The sequence below is a fragment of the Oncorhynchus mykiss genome, chromosome 4, assembly GCF_057628025.1.
Source record: "Oncorhynchus mykiss isolate SJ-2025 chromosome 4, ASM5762802v1, whole genome shotgun sequence".
In the NCBI taxonomy this organism is placed as follows: domain Eukaryota; kingdom Metazoa; phylum Chordata; class Actinopteri; order Salmoniformes; family Salmonidae; genus Oncorhynchus; species Oncorhynchus mykiss.
In genome coordinates, this window is record NC_143025.1 from 24,500,192 (window position 1) to 24,520,431 (window position 20,240).

At 44.0% G+C, this 20,240-nt stretch overlaps 1 protein-coding gene across 12 annotated transcripts in view; it reads left to right on the forward strand.

The window, feature by feature from the left end:
• The window catches only part of LOC110521559 (ELAV-like protein 4), an 83,101-nt gene that overhangs the window by 47,933 nt on the left and 14,928 nt on the right, over positions 1–20,240 (forward strand). For all 12 annotated transcript variants that reach the window (XM_090231551.1, XM_090231548.1, XM_090231555.1 and 9 more), the window contains 3 exons: positions 2,608–2,711; positions 6,514–6,667; positions 16,830–17,055. In XM_090231551.1, the coding sequence (XP_090087677.1) occupies positions 2,608–2,711; positions 6,514–6,667; positions 16,830–17,055 (484 nt within the window). The remainder of the gene's footprint in view (positions 1–2,607; positions 2,712–6,513; positions 6,668–16,829; positions 17,056–20,240) is intronic.

Sequence of the window (20,240 nt, forward strand, 5' to 3'; positions counted from 1 at the left end):
TTGGATGATCTGTTCTGTACCGTGCTGTGCTGTGCTAGACCTGCGTGTTTATTTCAGGCAGGCAGCATGCTGGGTTGAATCTGCTGGGCTGCGTGCGTGCGGAGCGAGCCGTTGTTGTAACATGCCTAGATGAGTTTGCCTGCATATGTTGGCCCACAGTCAGTGCCCCGCCGCTTTTTGACCTTGTCAGGGTGTGTGTGTGTGTGAGGCGTGTGTGTACATTCTCTTCAATGCATAACTTTGAGTACTGTATTCTCTTCCCGCAGCTCATAGTTTGCTCCGTTAATTTCAACATTTTCTTAACTTGCATGTACAGTATACATACAGTATGAGTGTGTTTGTCTGTGCGTTGGTGTTGTCTCCGGAAGGCAGCCAGCCCATGGCCGCCTGCTGTGGGCTGCTCTCTTACTGGTGGGTGGAATCCCCTCTTGGAGCTGCCTCGTGCTGAAAGCAGCTGCCTCGTCCCATCTCTCCACTCACCTGGGCAGTGGTGCCTGGCAGTTGGGGGTGCGGACACATCCCAATCTCCCCTTCAGCCTTGCCAAGGTGGGATTAGGCACAGTGATTGGTGCAAACTCCCAAAGACACACTGAACTGTGGACAACACCAGAAACAGAGGGAGAGTGTACAAACAGTACATACAGTACACACAGTACATGTGTACACACAAAATATGCACACACACACACAGTGGTACTGTATCATTAACCACAACCCAGCACATCCAGGCAGATCTGTATGAGTACTGTGGGACTGTATCATTATCCACAACCCAGCACATCCAGGCAGCTCTGTATGAGTACTGTGGGACTGTATCATTAACCACAACCCAGCACATCCAGGCAGCTCTGTATGAGTACTGTGGGACTGTATCATTATCCACAACCCAGCACCTCCAGGCAGATCTGTATGAGTACTGTGGGACTGTATCATTATCCACAATCCAGCACATCCAGGCAGATCTGTATGAGTACTGTGGGACTGTATCATTAACCACAACCCAGCACATCCAGGCAGATCTGTATGAGTACTGTGGGACTGTATCATTATCCACAACCCAGCACATCCAGGCAGCTCTGTATGAGTACTGTGGGACTGTATCATTATCCACAACCCAGCACATCCAGGCAGCTCTGTATGAGTACTGTGGGATTGCATCATTATCCACAACCCAGCACATCCAGGCAGCTCTGTATGAGTACTGTGGGACTGTATCATTAACCACAACCCAGCACATCCATGCAGCTCTGTATGAGTACTGTAGGACTGTATCATTAACCACAACCCAGCACATCCAGGCAGCTCTGAATGAGTACTGTGGGACTGTATCATTATCCACAACCCAGCACATCCAGGCAGCTCTGTATGAGTACTGTGGGACTGTATCATTAACCACAACCCAGCACATCCATGCAGCTCTGTATGAGTACTGTAGGACTGTATCATTATCCACAACCCAGCACATCCAGGCAGATCTGTATGAGTACTGTGGGACTGTATCATTATCCACAACCCAGCACATCCAGGCAGCTCTGTATGAGTACTGTAGGACTGTATCATTATCCACAACCCAGCACATCCAGGCAGATCTGTATGAGTACTGTGGGACTGTATCATTATCCACAACCCAGCACATCCAGGCAGCTCTGTATGAGTACTGTGGGACTGTATCATTATCCACAACCCAGCACATCCAGGCAGCTCTGTATGAGTACTGTGGGACTGTATCATTAACCACAACCCAGCACATCCATGCAGCTCTGTATGACTGCGCTTCGGAAGCACACTTCATTTCTGCTAACACTTTGTAAGCTACGCTTGTCGAGCCTTAAATTCTCCTTGTGAAGCAGCGGAAGGGGGAGGAGGAAGGTGACAGGGAGTGGGGAGCCGCTCAGCAGTTGGCTGTGTTGGCTAATTATTGTCAACCCACATTGAGGAGTATGAGAAGAGAAGTCTTTGCAAAAGGCACTTTGATATTGAACACATATCCACAGGCCCGCGGATGTATTGGCGTTAACGGCGTAGTTCTATTTTAGTGTCCTAACTTTCCGAAGGGTGCTGTCAGATCAGTGTCAGCGAGATGAGCGGTAAAAATTGCTGTGAACCAATGAAATTTTCTCCAGGACACAAGGTTTTTAATAAACAATGGGGAAATGATAATCCAGGGTAATCCACTGAAAGTGAGAGAGAAGCATCGTGTTTCATGTGAGGAGTACAGCTCCATTTTGTCCCTAAGCTGCAGCCTGCCTGCCTATTTATTTGGTGCTAGGACAGCGCTGTTCTACATTTGTGATTCTCTTTGTCTATCCACTGTGGACTTACTGTTGTCTGTTTCTTTTAATGGCTATAAGTGCGGTGTTCCACTTGGACTTGCCAGACACTTGTGTGGCAATTTTTTTGTAACTATCACACAGCTACAACGGCTCTGGGCGTCTGTTGAAAGTCAACTAGCTCATGAAAGCAAGCAATGCCTGAAATAAATATCTAGAGATGTCAGGAAAATATTGAGTCAAAGAAAATATGATATTAATGACACTAATGTACCATTTTAATGCATACTGGGTAGAATTCTGAATTGTAAAAATGCTCTTCTTTCTTGTTTTACAGGGCAGAGTCTAGGCTATGGGTTTGTCAACTACATCGACCCAAAGGATGCAGAGAAAGCCATCAACACATTAAACGGACTCAGACTTCAAACCAAAACTATTAAGGTAAGTCTGATTGGAAAACACCTTCTGTACACTGAATATCAATTCACCCAGCGTTCATGTGATAAGGACTGCACTGCTTCAGTTTCCATGTAGATTGTAGGAATTCTGGGTAGTGACTGAGGCGATTCAGACTCATTTGCATACACGCAGAGAACATTTAAATGAAAGAGTGACTGAATCAAAGAGTCAGAAGCATTAAAAGCCGTGAGGTATAACTGATATGCTAATTAATTTATAAACGTCAAAATGTGAAGGTGAAATTAGAACGATTTTCAAACAGAGTAAGGAAAACACATTTATTAAATGCTGCCCAAAGTTAAATAGAGGACTCCAATTTATATTACATTGGTTGGGACGTCAAATAAAGATGAAGGGTAAATGGAGAGAGTATAATTTAATTAATAGTTTGGTTGTATTAGTGTACTCAACTTCCATTTTATATAGAAGGCCTACTTTATCTCTACTTGTTGAGCAGAAAAACTATATTCTCTCATATAGCTCCGTTATGCTGTTCGCTTTAAGCCATACTGTAATCTGTCTGCTACCATAATCCAAACCCTCTCAGTAACATATTTCTAAATCTAATCAGATCGGATTACCCTGCCGAGCTGAATGGGAAAAGCCCATACAGAATCCCCAATCCCTCGACAGCCTTGAACATGATAGGTCAACATTGTGAAGGGAAGCAGCCACACCAGATCAACACAGCTCGGCCTGTTTTCAATCCAGCACAGTGCTTTGAGAGGCAAGGTCATGGGGAGACAGCCAACCAGAGCTGTGTGTGTGCCTGCGCACATCCGTGTGCGTGTCAGAGTGACGCAGTCGGCATGGCCCACAGTTATTCCTGCGCAGGTCTCACCCACTGAGTGTAGCTGACAGGAGTTAGGATGAGTCACAGGGTCTGTGTGTGTATCGTCCCTCTGCCACTCTTGCTCGCTAATGTACTCTGCTGAGATGGGGTACCAGAGGGCCAAGCTAGCACCCAGGCTCCCAACCCACGCTACTGTACCAGTGACGCTCCTCGGTCCTCCCCAGTTTCCATGCACTAGACATGTTTTTAGGAAGCCAGCTAACTTAGGACTCACAAGCATGCCATGGCCAGTCCCCTTGGGCTAGAGAGAAGAGCCTTCTGCCTGTTTTCTTGATGACGCTGTCAAAAACCATAACATATTCAGAGCTAAACATATGCACACGCACCCTCACGCTCTCATTCCATCTCCAGCCCTAGCACAGCCTCTTTCCTCCCACAGCTTGTGTAATAAAGCAGGAGCGATCTTCCGTGTCTATCATCCTGGAGCAGACACACAGTCCAAAGAGCAAGCACACCAGTAAGTGACGTCCACTTCCCCCACACACACAGCGCTCTTCCCCTCTTGCTCTCTTTCTATCACACACACAGCGTTCCACATCGTACAGCTCCCTCGGTCTGTCTCTGTCCATCTTATCCAGTCAGACGGAGCAGCATCTAGACTTCACCCTGGCTCTCAGTTATAGCAGCAGAGTTCCTTTCTGCATGAGAGAGTAAGGCCAGCCCTTTTTATTCTTGCCACTGCATAACCCATTATTTTGACTGTGCTACCTATATCAATAAGCCTTTTCTGAGTAGCAATGAAGAAAAAGGCCAATTTTACAACTTCTAGTAAGTGTGTTCAAGGTCATTATCTTCTTGAAATATCCATTCAGTGCTACGGGCCTTTCTTTTTCCACCAGAGGTTATCTTAAGCTGCCATGAAAATGAAGACAGACTCCCTAATAGCAGCAGACAGCTCTGTCTTGCAGCCCAGTGTGAGGCTCTCTGGTGGGAGAGAAGAGAGAGCTGCTTGTGGTGTCACTGAACTACAGTTGATACGCCGATGTGCAGAGGAAACATTTTGAGCCCTCTTTAAAGAAGACACTTAAAGAGCTCAGTGTCTTTGATATGACTTTCCAGTTTCACACAAGGCTTCAACTGATGAAACGTGTTATTGATGTAGTATAAAACTGTAGTTAATATGTAGGCTCTCGTGGTAGTGTACAGTAAGCCATTTGTGGGCGGACATAATATTCACAGAGACACTTCTCCCTTCTGGTACCCTCATAACACTTCCTCACACTACTGCCTAGGGTGAAGACAAAGAGGAGAAGCTCAGTTCGCCCCAGAGTTTCACACACTCGGGTGGTGTCTTTCTGCAGTCTTTTTTCTGTCTTTTAAAACATGTGGTTTCCTCCTCCATGACACCTCAGAGTTTCTCAGCACATCTCTGGTGCTGCTACCCTGTGGAGGTGTGAGAGGAAGGAGCCCGCTGGAGGTGAGAAGAGCAGGGCTGCACACTGGGAAAGAACACACACACAAACACGCTCGTCAAACTCCAACACACACTTCACTCTCACACACACAAGTACTTCTTACAGCTAGTGAAGGTGTTGATGGATCTGGGGCTGACTGACAGGGAGCGAAGGAAATAAAGGGATAGATTAGAAGCAAAAGGGAAAGAAGGAAAAAATGGAAGGAAAGACCGTTTGAAAGGAAAGACGGGCAAAGGGGAAGCAAACTGCTGTGATCCGATTATTTTGCCTTCACAGTTAAACTGGATATCCTGTGATTATGCCGAGATGTTTTGCATATCCATCATATTTTAACAGTGTTTGATGGCTAATGCCTCTAAATGTCAAACCTAATGAAAACCCTGGATAGAAAAGCTCCCCCAGTCAGCAATGATAATCGGATTAACATTTTGAAAGAGTAAAACCAGATCGTAATCGAGAAATTAGAACAGCATTCGACAAAGCACAGGGACTTTTTCAGGAGAGAGCTAAGATGGCAGAAGTTAAAACATCAAGGTCTTGCATAACTCCTTAAAATACTAGCTTCCAATGTAGTGTATTTATACAGCTTTAATGTCCTTTGAAAATAAAAGTTAACGAAATTATAACTTCTGAATGAGACAGGTAGGTTAGTGCGTGCTGTGACCCAGGCTAGCAGGAGAGATGACAGACAAGCTTCGACATCTGTGTGAGAGCAGGAGTGTGACGGACTGTGTGACTGTGAGAGAGAGAGGCGCTGTCCAAGGTGCTGGTAAGTGTGGCACACTGAAGAGAGGGTGTTGCAAAGCTGTGGAGGGATCTGTGAGAGAAGGCACCCACCTCGCTCAGCTCGCAGCACAAGCCATCCCCATTCAACCCCCCCTTACCAAACTAGGATTGCCAAACCACCTCTTTTTGTCTCTTGCCCTCTTTCTCTCCCTCTCTCGCATGCTCTCACTCTCATCGCGCTCTCTCTCACATCCTCATGCATAGGCTGTAAACACACTTTCTCTCCCATTCTCTCTCTCTCTCACACACGCACACACACCTAATGTATGCATGAGTGCATTTGTTTTTATGTCAGCATTAACAAGATGTATTGTCCAATACTTCCATATTAATGATAGGGAGGAGGGTTGATGGGGGTGAGGGTTCATGTGTGAGCCTTTCGCTACAGTACACAAATAAAATTTAAAACGACAAAATGAAACAGAAGATAAATTGGCACCTACCTTTCCTCACACCTCTTCTGCGTGGGGTCTGCAAGGCTAATGTGTAAATGGATTTTAGATGAAAACTAATGTGCTAATTCAAACAAGCTCAGTCAGGTGAAGCCCTGTGATTCAAGTCATTAAAAACAAGTTACACAGACATCTCTGCCAATGCCATGGACAAAATACAATCCAATGCTGTAGGCTCAAAAGTTCTCAATGAAGTAAGACTAAAGCTATGCTACACTCATGTCCATCATCTCTTATATCTAATACCCATCTCTACCCCTTTCCACCTTTCTCCTCAGGTGTCATATGCACGACCCAGCTCAGCCTCCATCCGAGACGCTAACCTGTATGTGAGTGGTCTGCCCAAGACCATGACTCAGAAGGACCTGGAGCAGCTCTTCTCCCAGTATGGACGCATCATCACCTCCCGCATCCTGGTGGACCAGGTCACAGGTATCCATGGGTCGCCTTTTCATTTATATACGCATATGCACATACGCACCCACACACCCACAGAAACCAACTCCCTAGCCAGCACAGCACACAAGCATTGGTCTAAACACGCACACAAATGCGCGCACACACATACATAAAAACACAAACGTATGTTCATCTGAGTTAATACACTCAACTCATAACCCGAGCGCAGGCACACAACTAGATTAAACCATTGTCATGATGCAGAATCATGCAGCATGACTTCCATTGCACAGCTCTTAGATCCATTTCAGAGGTTTTGTCTGCCTGCGGCAGGCTCCAGTGTTATGTGTAATGTGTACTGATGAAGCAGAATGAGTGCAGCACATTGTAAGCCACACTTATTTGCCTAAGCAGAATAAATCAGACCTGGTACTGGGGCAAAGCATAGCAGAGCAGGATCAAGTTGAGAGCATGCCGGTTTATTTGCAACTACTGTATGCTTCCACAAGACCTGTTCCACGCAGCCCTCTGGGATCACAAACAACAACACGCAAAGTCAAGGCCGTGAAAAACACATCTGTTCATAAAACAACAGTACTAGCTAGCCAGCTTGATAGTCTCCTAAACCCCCTAGAGTCTAAGCCTCTAGATGGCGATATATGGACTAAGCTAACATATGGAATTATTTTAATAAGATTGTCTTAAGATGGACTATTTAGCTATTTGATTAGGGAATTTTAGGACCCCTGTAGGTCTAAAAAATATATATATATATATATGTAAAGAAAATATTTGATGGAACATTGGCCTTAATGCAGTTACCCTACGTATAGCAAAACGGATGACACTTTCATGTTCGGGAGAATCTCAGCTTCCAGAACTTGTTTCTAGCTCAAACTGTTTCCGGGATGTCTCCTGGTCTCATAAACACTGTTGTAGTTCAGGTGCCTTCCACCTCAGCGCATAATGGCCGACACCGGTGGATGCGGTTGATTGAGACGCAGCCCATGCAAAAAGAACCAGAAGTCTCTAGCTTAAACTCAGTGATTTTCATTAATAAAAGTGGTCTAATTATAATGCTAATTAGACTCCAGATTTTTTTATCTAGTCACAAACCACCATCATAAATAAATCAAACTAGCATAGCCTAAATTGCCATGGAATAGAATGTCTGACACATTCTGGGTCTCAATAATTCATGTTATTACCATGCTTGCGCACAGTTTCAGTCTTAAGAAGCAGAACAGTTTCCCAAGCAGGTTCTTCACAAGCCCAGTGCTCATCCTGCTGATCTGCCAATAGTCTCTTCTGCTTCTCCATTGTTTCCCAACCACACTGTTGAAGGGAACAGTAGGCAGGATCATAACCTTACATGTCTCACAGTGCCAGAACCACTCCACAGAGAGACAGGCAAAGCTTCTGCCTCCTCAGATGTGCACACATGCACTCTCTCTAACTCTCCTTTACTCTATTCTCCTCTATTCTCTACTCCTCTCCTCTCTCTTTCTCTTTCCCTCTCTCACACACACAGTGTCTGGCCCAGCAGCACATGCAGGCCCAGGCCAGAAATGTCTCCCCTGAGGCAGGGGGATCCGCTGGAAGAATTTTAATGACTAATTAAATTTTAGTTGCTGGTGATTAAGAAACAAGGAGGATTTTAGAGGACCCCGAGAGCTCAGCGCTGGCACATCTTCCCAGTTCACAAGTACCGCCATAAAGAGGAATGGACCGCAAATTAAAACTCTCCTGCTACTCGCACAAGTGTAACTGTGGGTGAGAGAGACAGAGGGGAAGATAGAAAGAGAAAGTTTAAAAGCTTTGCCTTTGTGCTTGACTTTTTAGTGGTTAACCATTAACATGTACAGTATAGGACAGTTAATCATGTGATGTCAACATCATTACACACACAAATGTCCAATATTATCAACAGATTGTCGTATTCCAAATCAGAATTTCAATTCATATGTTCAGTTTCAGACATGTCTGTTTTGACAGTAGATGCCAAGCCCACATGACTGTGGTTCAGAGTGAGCCACAAGCTCCAAAGCCCAATCTACGAATCAGTTTGGTATAAACAAATGTGCTTAAACTCACTGAAGGGGATATTTATTTCATTTTCACAGACCTTAATCAACCTGATGCAAATTGCTGTCAGTCTCCTGCTCAGTATCGTCCAGAAATAACTTTGTTGAGCCACAGTTTGCATCGTTCATAGAGAAGACAATGTTCTGTTACAAATAGTCCAAGTATTTCTGACTGAACTCACATTGACTTGACAATAAGTCAGGAATGGGGAGTTCTGTTATTACAGAGCCTTAGCGCACATGAGTGGCAATGTCCTGATCATGAAGATTCTTCTCTCCAACCCAATCAGAACATCACACACGAGCCCTTTGGCTCCACCTCTCTGATGCAGGCCTGGCAGTCATTGCGTAACACATCAATCATGTAACCAAAGTGTTTTGTCAATATTAGTATCTTTCTCTTCTCTCCCTCTCTTTCTATTGATCCCTGCAGAATGGATATATATATTTCTTCTCTATATTGGAAGAACTATTGCGGAGCAGCATTTTTATACCGCATCACTCTCACTAACCTTTGGGAATGTTGTCAGATCATGATGTTCAATACGAACAGCTGGTTTAAGCTAACATCAATGTGAAGGAAATATAATATGGAGAGACATTGATCAATAGTTAAATATTCTGAACATCTCTGCAGGGCCGAGGCGCACAGCAGTCAGTCAATACGCGTCTCATCAATGAGAGCAAATACAATTGATCCGGAGAGCTTGCTTTTACCAGTTAAACCCTTAAGTGAAAAAATGCCTGTTTCTCTTATATTACAGAGGGTTGTTGTCTACCCCTAGTCACACAGACTACTTACTATTGAATATATATTATTATAATATATTACAATAATAAGCATGCAGAACATTCATACGCACTACACACATACAGTACCAGTCAAAAGTTTGGACACACCTACTCATTCAAGGGTCTTTCTTTATTTGTACTATTTTCTATATTGTAGAATGATAGTGAAAACATCAAACTATGAAATGACACATATGGAATCATGTAGTTACCAAACAAGTGTTAAACACATCAAAGTATATTTTAGATTTTAGATTCTTCAAAGTAGCCACCCTTTGCCTTGCACACTCTTGGCATTCTCTCAACCAGCTTCACCTGGAATGCTTTTCCAACTGTCTTGAAGGAGTTCCCACATATGCTGAGCACTTGTTGGCTGCTTTTCCTTCACTCTGAGGTCCAACTCATCCCAAACCATTTCAATTGGGTTGAGGTCAGGGGATTGCGGAGGCCAGGTCATCTGATACAGCACTCCATCACTCTCCTTGGTCAAATTGCCCTTACTCAGCCTGGAGGTGTGTTGGGTCATTGTCCTGTTGAAAAACAAATGACAGTCCCACTAAGCGCAAACCAGATGGGATGGCGTATTGCTGCAGAATGCTGTGGTAGCCATGCTGGTTAAGTGTGCCTTCAATTCAAAATAAATCACTGACAGAGTCACAAGCAAAGCAAACCCACACCATCACATCTCCTCCTCCATGCTTAACGGTTGGAACCACACATGCAGAGATCATCCATTCACCTCCTCTGTGTCTCACAAAGACACAGTGGTTTGAACCAAAAATCTCAAATTTGGACTCATCAGACCAAAGGACAGATTTCCACCGGTCTAAAGTCCATTGCTCGTGTTTCTTGGCCCAAGCTAGTCTCTTCTTCTTATTGGTGTCCTTTAGTAGTGTTTTTTTGCAGCAATTTGGCCATGAAGGCCTGATTTCACGCAGTGTCCTCTGAATAGTTGATGTTGGGATGTGTCTGTTACTTGGATTCTGTGAAGCGTTTATTTGGGCTGCAATTTCTGAGGCTGGTAACTCTAATGAACTTATCCTCCGTAACTCTGGGTCTTCCTTTCCTGTGTTGGTCCTCTTGAGAGTCAGTTTCGTCATAGCGCTTGATGGTTTTTACGACTGCACTTGAAGAAACTTTCAAAGTTCTTGATGTCTTCATGTCTTAAAGTAATGATGGACTGTCGTTTCGCTTTGCTTATTTGAGCTGTTCTTGCCATAATATGGACTTGGTCTTTTACCGAATAGGGCTGTCTTCTGTTTACCACTCCATACCTTGTCACAACACAACTGATTGTCTCAAACCCATTAAGAAGGAAATAAATTCCACAAATACATTTTTAACAAGGCACACCTGTTAATTGAAATGGATTCCAGGTGACTACCTCATGAAGCTGGTTGAGCGAATGCCAAGAGTGTGCAAAGCTGTCATCAAGGCAACGGGTGGCTGCTTTACAGAATCTCAAATATAAAATATATTTTGATTTGTTTAACACTTTTGTGGTTGCTACATTATTCCATGTGTGTTATTTCATAGTTTGGCTGTCTTCACAATTATTCTGCAATGTAGAAAATAGTCAAAATAAAGAAAATAAAGAAAACCTCTGGATTAAGTCGGTGTTTCCAAATGTTTGACTGGTGCTGTACATACAACCCCTATTGAATTTCTACTTTATCAATCGGCATGTGACTTCCTCTCCATATGCACATCTACACTCTTACAGTGGAGGTTGATGATATATGGTGTAGTACATTCTGGCTCGCATAGAATCCCCATCATGTTTGGCTAAACATCAAGACCACGTAGGTGCAAACCTGATTTATATACAGGTTAAATAAGACTGTACAATTCTTCTCTGTCCTGGTGTCTATAACCCACCAGACTCCATAACATGGAGTGTATTACATGGTTACTTTGGCCTGTGGTCACACATAGAAGCAGACAGATGGCTTTAACTCTGCTTTTACTGAGCGGAGCAGAGAGCACCTAAGCTCTTCAAGGTTTCTATCCCAATGCCTTTTCAAAGTCCATATGTATCTATCCCCAGAAACTGAGTTACTTAAAACAAGGACTTTTTTTCTTCTCTCGCTCTCTCTGATTAGGAGGTGATCAGATGTTTTTTTTCTTTCTCTAATGTATTTAATGTGACCGTTTAATAAGCGTTCCATACAGTTGGCATAGCCACTTAAAAGAGTGGAATGAGAAACGGCAGCAAAATGCTCAAGTTTGGAGAGCAGAGCAAAGGCTTTCGTCAGCCACCTGGCCAGATTGTCAGATCTCCAGATTTCCCAGAGGAATGTTTGTCTTATTGTCCCCGGGCTGAGAGCGTAGTGTTGGGGAGCGCCCTGGTAACGCCCAAGTGCAGTGGGCATGCAGAATTCTTTGTCAGGGCACCAGCAGCTCCTTGCCACTGTCTTCCCTTGTTCTGTTTAGGGTTATTAATAAACCAGCCATTCTCCGTGTTCATGTGTGCTGGGAATAGATAAGCACAGGTAGAGAGTTACATAAGCCCAGCTGATTTCTGAGGAGGGAAGTGCCTGAAGACCGTTGTGCATTTGTGGCCTAATGCTGTATGGTCTGTGATAAGTGCTGGAACTGGCTGATGGTACAGGCTGCTTCCCAGACTCCCTCAGCCTGCATGTTTGCTTTGTTTCGGTATGCTGTAAAAACAAAAAAACAACCACAAAAAACAGCTGGAAGCTCATTATGTTAATGCTGAAAAAGCTAGTGACATTTTCTTTTCTCAACACTAAGACAGTCATTTCATTATTTTTTTTAACTATTAGGTAAATTACTTCTGGGATCGTTTTGTTTGGTTTCTGCCTTGCTTGAGGAACCCCAGATGGAATCCAAATGATACCCTACATTAGATTGTCCTCCGAAGCACCAGCTGTCAGCAGTCTGACACACAGAACTGCTTGTATGAAGTCTCTCTGCCACTGTATCACAGTCACAGGGTCAAAGGTCATAGTCGCCTAACCTGCTGTGGTGTAATTGCATTAGGCCAGCCGACCTTGCAGTGCAGTAGCAGTGTTTCTCTTCATGCCCAGAATGTCTATAGGGCAGTGAAAGGAGAAATGAGAGGTGTTACTGTTAGTGGGGTCAAAGTCTCTCTCACCTCTCTCCACAGCACTAGTGAACATGCACAATACCCTCTCACCTCTCTCCACAGCACTGCTGTATAGGCACAATACCCTCTCACCTCTCTCCACAGCACTGCTGTATAGGCACAATACCCTCTCACCTCTCTCCACAGCACTAGTGTACAGGCACAATACAGCACTAGTGTACAGGCACAATAGAGCACTAGTGTACAGGCACAATACCCTCTCACCTCTCTCCACAGCACTGCTGTATAGGCACAATACCCTCTCACCTCTCTCCACAGCACTAGTGTACAGGCACAATATCCTCTCACCTCTCTCCACAGCACTAGTGTACAGGCACAATATCCTATCACCTCTCTCCACATACACAAGGACAGAGCTAGTCCCAGATACCAATGCAGTAGCCCTCCACTCTTCACACCCCTTTCTTGAAGACACCTCTTCGGTTCACCACTTCATTCAAGTGGCTGGGGTGTTTTCCTCAGATCCCACGCTGAATGTGTTTTCAGCCTTCATCTCTATGCCAAGCAATACTGGTGTGTAGACCTCTTCAAGCATCTGCATCCTGGTGCAGTTCAAGGCCACGGGTCTTAGAGGACTGGTGCTTGTCTTCTCTCTTCCAATGAGGTGTGATCATATAGTAGCTACAGTAGTAGCTATTGGGTTTATGTAGAAAAAGGTGAACAAACAAAGCTACCCACTGGGCACACGCGTCAAGTTTTGATTCACATTTGGTTGGGTTGTCAGCTAATGTGAATTCAACATGAAACCAACCCAAAAAATTCACCATGTCATTGGATTTAGGTTCAAAGTTTGGTAAACCAAAAGAAAAGCCCATATTTAAAAAGAAATATAACATTTGAACCTTTATTTAAAATAAATATAACATTTGAACCTTTATTTAACTACGTAGTTATGTTATGTTATGAGTTTTTGCAAATTCAATCCGTTTTCCACGTTGATTCAAAGTCGTCTCATAGATTTTTGGGGTTGAATTGATGTGAAAACAATATTGATTCGACCAGTTTTTGCACAGTTGGTATGCATAAAGTGAAGTTAGCAAAACAAAGCCCAACTATGATTTTACACACTAAGTGTACTAAACATTAGGAGCACCTTCCTAATATTAAGTTGCACCCCATCCCTGTTTCCCTTTTGCCCTCAGAACAGCCTCAATTCATTGGGGCATGGACTCTACAAGGTGTTGAAAGCATTCCACAGGGATGCTGGCCCATGTTGACTCCAATGCTTCCCACAGTTGTGTTAAGTTGGCTGGATGTCATTTGGGTGGTAGACCATTCTTGATACACACTGTTGAGTGTGAAAAACTCAGCAGCTTTGCAGTTCTTGACACACTTGGCACCTACTACCATACTCGGTTCACTCTCTGAATGGAACACATACACAATCCATGGCTCAATTGTCTCAAGGCTTAGAAATTCCTAGCCAATTCCTTAACCTATCTCCTCCTCTTCATCTATAGTGCATTCAGAAAGTATTCAGACCCCTTGACATTTTCTACATTTTACAGCCTTATTCTAAAATGTATTAAATACATTTTTTTCCATATCAATCTACACACAATACCCCATAATGACAAAGTGAAAACTGTTTTTTAGACATTATTGTAAATGTATTACCATCTGCTATGAGACTCGAAATTGAGCTGAGGTGCATCCTGTTTCCATTGATCATCCTTGAGATGTTTCTAAAACTTGATTGGAGCCTACCTGTGGTAAATTCAACTGATTGGACATGATTTGGAAAGGCACACACCTGTCTATATAAGGTCCAACAGTTGACAGTGCATGTCAGAGCAGAAACCAAGCAATGAGATCGAAGGAATTGTCCGTAGAGGCACAGATCTGGGGAAGGATACCAAAACGTTTCTGCAGCATTGAAGGTCCCAGAAAACACAGTGGCCATTCTTAAATGGAAGAAGTTTGGAACCACCAAGACTCTTCTTAGAGCTGTCTGCCAGGCCAAACTGAGCAATTGGGGGAGACGGGCCTTGGTCAGGGAGGTAACTAAGAACCCAATGGTCACACTGACAAACCTTCAGAGTTCCTCTTCGGAGATGGGAGAGCCTTCCAGAAGGACAACCATCTCAGCAGCGCTCCACCAATCAGGCCTTTATGGTAGAGTGGCCAGATGGAAGCCACTCCACAGTAAAAGGCACATGACAACCCACTTGGAGTTTGCAAAGGTCACCTAAAGGACTCTGACCATGAGAAACAATGGTCTGGTCATCTCTGGTCTGATGAAACCAAGACTTAACTCTTTGGCCTGAATGCCAAGCATCACGTCTGGAGGAAACCTGGCACCATCCCTACGGTGAAGCATGATGGTAGCAGCATCATTCTGTGGGGATGTTTTTCAGCGGCAGGGACTGAGAAACTGGTCAGGATCGAGGGAAAGATGGCGCAAAGTACAGAGAGATCCTTGATGAAAACCTGCTCCAGAGTGCTCAGGACCTCAGACTGGGGTGAAGGTTCACCTTTCAACAGGACAACGACCCTAAGCACACAGCCAAGACAACGCAGGAGTGGCTTCGGGACAAATCTCTGAACATACTTGAGTGGCCCAGCCAGAGCCCGGACTTGAACCTGATCGAATATCTCTGGAGAGACCTAGAATAGAATAGAGACCTAAAATAGCTGTGCTGCGACGCTCCCCATCTAAACCGAAAGCTTGAGAGGATCTGCAGAGAAGTATGGGAGAAACACCCCAAATACAGGTGTGCCAAGCTTGTAGCCTCATACCCAAGAAGACTCGAGGCTGTAATTGCTGCCAAAGGTGCTTCAACAAAGTACTGAGTAAAGGGTCTGAACACTTATGTAAATGTCAAGTGGTCTGAATACTTTCCAAATGCACTGTACACTAATTTGAAGTGGATTTAACAAGTGACATCAATAAGGGGTCATAGCTTTGACCTGGATTCACCTGGTCAGCCTATGTCATAGAAAGAGCAGGTGTTCCTCATGTTTTGTACACTCGTGTAAAGTGACAAACAAATCAACAGAATATACAAAAACAGTATGCACTAGTTACCACCTAGGAATACCGGTATGACAGTATTTTCTCCCGAAGCAGCATTGACCCTAGTTTCACACCGGAGCCAGAGCTGTATGCCAACAATTCAAACCCCTTTGGAATAACAGGCTATGTGTTCATTATTTTCTAGCTGTGACAACCTAATTATAAATTACAGATACAGGGAAGGCAGGGAAGGGATTTGGAGAGATTGTCAAGAACGGCAGCAACCCTCAGTGAAAATAATACAGCATTAGAGTGAATGAAAGCATTTGGCATTGGAGAGATTGTGTGTAAATATTTGTTCAGGGCTGCACATGTCAAAGGAGTCCGATTCAAGAAGACAATGAGACAGCGGAACAGAAAAACCTCAATAAGCGCAAGCAGCGTTTTGAGAGCAGAGAGCGAAATGCCAATAAAAAGTGTTTCTGTGTGTGGTGTAGAGATGCCAGTCTGTACACACACAGTATTATGCAAATAGACCTGGCAGCGTGCTGTCACTGAGCGAGCATCCCCAGGGCCAGTCAGCGAGCCTCATTAAAAATGAGAAGCACGCATTTATGGAGCCCAACAAAAGACCTTCCGGGCAGTGCGTCTCTCAATGTTACTTTCAGGTGGTGGTCAAAATACATTGCCTTGGAAACGACTCAAATGTCACCGACAACATGACGTGAGGCCTGAGTGTGTGGCCTTCAGCTAGGAGGAGAGCTGCAGTGTGTGCTGAGTCCAAAGTGCCTCACGCAGTAGCCTCAACGAGCTGAGGAGACACAGCACTACAGCAGCTAGCACCCAAACAACATAACAGCATTTCTGCATTAGCGGGCATCAGCTCTCATGCTCTTTGTGAGAGAGGAAGACAAATTAACTGTCTCTTTGACAGCACAGGAAATCATGGCTGTGCCTTCGCTTTTCCCTCTGCTCTATTCTGTGTTCTTTAAGTAACCCATAAAGCAATCCCTCCCAGAATGGAAAACAAATCATTTCCAACTCATTGTATCCCCTTTACAAAACATTGCTTTATACATGACTAAAAAGACAGATATCCTCTCTGTACCATGTATGAAACAGAGAACATGGGCTGTGAGATGTACAGTATGTATGTGTAGATGTGTGTGATCTAACCAGAACCACGTGAAGTAAAAGGACGCCCCTCCTGTTTGTGATGTGTTGGCCCCACAGGTGGTTCGCGGGGTGTGGGATTCATTCGCTTTGATAAGAGGATAGAGGCTGAAGAGGCCATCAAGGGGCTGAATGGGCAGAAACCCTCTGGAGCTGCCGAGCCCATCACCGTCAAGTTCGCCAACAACCCCAGCCAGAAGACCAGCCAAGCCCTTCTGTCCCAGCTGTACCAGTCACCCAACCGCCGGTACCCAGGCCCCCTCCACCACCAGGCCCAAAGGTTCAGGTAAACACCTGGGGCTCACAACAAGGGTCGGGAGGTCATGGTCAGGTTCAGCCATTGGGTTATTGGTTCAGAGAGAATATAATATGTACTGTAAAGTTGAGTATGGGATTTTTATGACTAATTGCAACGATCAACAACCTTTTGAGTCATCAATCACCAATGTGATCTCTGATTCTTGGTGCATTCAAACAAGAATGCATTTCTGTTCCAAAAGAGTGGTTTTCCTGACGCTCCACACATATCAGAGTAGAACTGTTCACAAGAGACAGTGGGGTTCTGTCGTTCACAATGTCTCCATCACATCACCTCATCAGATCACTCTCCTTATTCCATAATGAAACAAACGGTTATCCCCTCTTACCATCCACGGTTCATTCCCAAATAAAATATACCCCATGATACTCATGATAATCACAATGAGAAATTCAAATTATGACCTGAACGAAAAATTTATTTCAGATTTTGGCCCAGATTACAGAAAAGTAAGACCAACAAAGTTAGGAATAACTCAATTTTTTGGTTCTGCAGATTCCTCGGTCTGAGCACTCTTAGGCGATCAAGAGCTAGCTAGCTGCCTGTAATACACAAAGATCTCACTATTACAACCAACAGCCACAGGACTAAACCTAACCCACAACCTCAGAAAGTGCATCACCTATCCTGTCAAAGTCGGCCATTTTCCACCATTAAATGTAAGGCCTGTTTTTCTGGTCCTCCTCTAAAGATGCAAACAAAAGAAAATAAAAACAGTAGGTTTCAGTTATTACTGATTCTTCACATTAATAATTACAGTAATAAGTAAATTATGCTTATTATATCTAAGGTATGAGCAGGTTTTAACTGAACAGATTTTTTAAATAGACCTTTCTCATTTACATGCATTGAGAGGCAGCACAAAGGCCCTATTGTGTGCTGAGGGCTTGGAGAGGCAGTGTGAAAAGCTGGCATCCAAGGCAGGTTGGTTTTTGCAGCAGCAGCCCAGCAGATGTCTCCAGCACAGCGTCCTGAAGCGCCTCCTTAGAGCTTCCAGTCCAATTGACTCATTTACCCACAAAGCAGATTGCTCAGTCCCAGCCCACATAATGGCCTAATTGCTGCCTTAATGAGTCAACATATTTTTGTGCTTTGTTTAGATTTTTTTTGTCAGGTTCACAGACGGCATCTCTGCCCACTGATGACCTGTAGCACAGACAGAGCTGTGTGTTTTGAAGGGGAGAAGTACTTTAGAATGGCCCCAAGTTCCCAACCCTTCCATTAGGCTGAAGGGCTTAATAAGACATGAGACAGTGCAGACCCATGTGACACATGAAGGTCATTGAGTGGCCAAGCAGGCTGCATCCAAAAAGCCTCTGATTTATGTGGCTGAGGGGCTTCCATCCTTGGCCCACTGAGCACAGTGACTATCCGTCTGCATGACCAGCCTGATTGTTCCTCCCAGCCAGCTAGCAGCACTGACTAAAACCCAAATCACACGGAGAGACGCCGTCGACGGCGTCCAAATTTGCACACAAGAGTAGAGCACGTCGGGGCTCCCGAGTGGCGGTCTAGGGCACTGCATCGCAGTGCAAGCTGTGTCACTACAGATCCTGGTTCGGACAATTGGCCCAGCGTCGTCCGGGTTAGGGGAGGGTTTGGCCCGGCTGGGATGTCCTTGTCCCATCACGCTCTAGCAACTCCTGTGGCGGGCCGAGTGCATTCCGACACATTGGTGCGGCCATCGCCTCTCCTGAGTCCGTACGGGAGTTGCAGCGATGGGACAAGACTAACTACCAATTGGATATCACGAAATTGGGAAGAAAAGGGGGTTAAACATAGATTTTTTTTAAAGAGTGAAGAGTGTCAATTCACATTCAGCTTAATTCAACTTAATTGTCATAAGAATCCATAATAAACAGTTTATTTATTAAGTTCGCTATGTAGCCCTTGTGAATTATTGTTGTGTTCCTTTGACTCACCTTATATGTCCTACGGGAGCCACTGTACCTGCCTGCTCTAAACAATTGTTATGTTAGCTCACAAATGTTTGTGAGGACAGTTGTAGAGAATAAACCCGAGCAGTTTATAAAGTATTTAGCTAGTCTCGTTCTTTCCACTAACAGTATTCTCTCTTGAAATCGGAGTTCCTGGAGTTTCCTAGCCGTAGCCTGCCTAGTCTATATGCCTGTGATCGAAATCAACACATCTAGGCATAACATTATGTTTTTCAAATATGTATTATTGGCACTGGCAGTATTATTATCAACAATAAATAGACACGTTTTATCTTTACATGTCACAATTCCAGACAACAATTCACAACAATGCCTACTTTCTGGCAATTTATCCAATCATTTTTACCAGCGTTGCTTTGCGTAGCTACGTAGACACGAGAAAAATAGACCTGCTTTCTAATTTGACGCTCTATGATGCTATTGACGCTCACACGCGGACCTCCTGTTTTCTATCCTTCACTACCGTCCATTCTAATTCCAGCATGTTCACGTGCATAAAAAAAATTAACGTTTAGTTTGATTTGGGCTTAACACACACCATCCCATATGAAATGTTATACCCTTTCCACATGGAAAGGCGTCAACAGGCAACAAAATGTTTTGTTCAGTTACTGTTACTTTTGGTCAGTTATTGTTTTACTATGCAACTTTATTCCTGTCATCTTCCTGTCTTAAAACCTTTACTATCTCTCACAAAATGACCATTACACTGACAGAACTCTGGAGAAGGGGGCATGTCTTGATTTTTGAATTATTATTGTAGGCTTCTATTTAGTACTATAATATATGTTCAATTTGTCTCACAACCTTCTTGAAAATTACAAACATAATGGCAAAGTACCTTAAGGCCAAATGGAATAATAATGAAAAGAATCATTATTTCATTATGCTGTCTAGACTCAGGATCGACATTGAATTGAATGAGAAAGACAAGATTTCTAAATTTTCTTTGACGTAAGTACTATGGCTTAACTCACAATTATAAATCACTTATCAATTATTTGACCTCAACACAACAGCAGAGATGTACAGTGGAACCACTCTGAAAGCCACATGCAGCATAAGAATGTGTGGAGTGTGAAAATGGGTCTCATTGTGCTGGCTGATTGGGCGTCAGAGTGACCTCTTGTGATAGCGCTGTACAGTACTATTGCTAGCTAGCCTGCTACTTAGTTACTGTGTGAATGACACCAA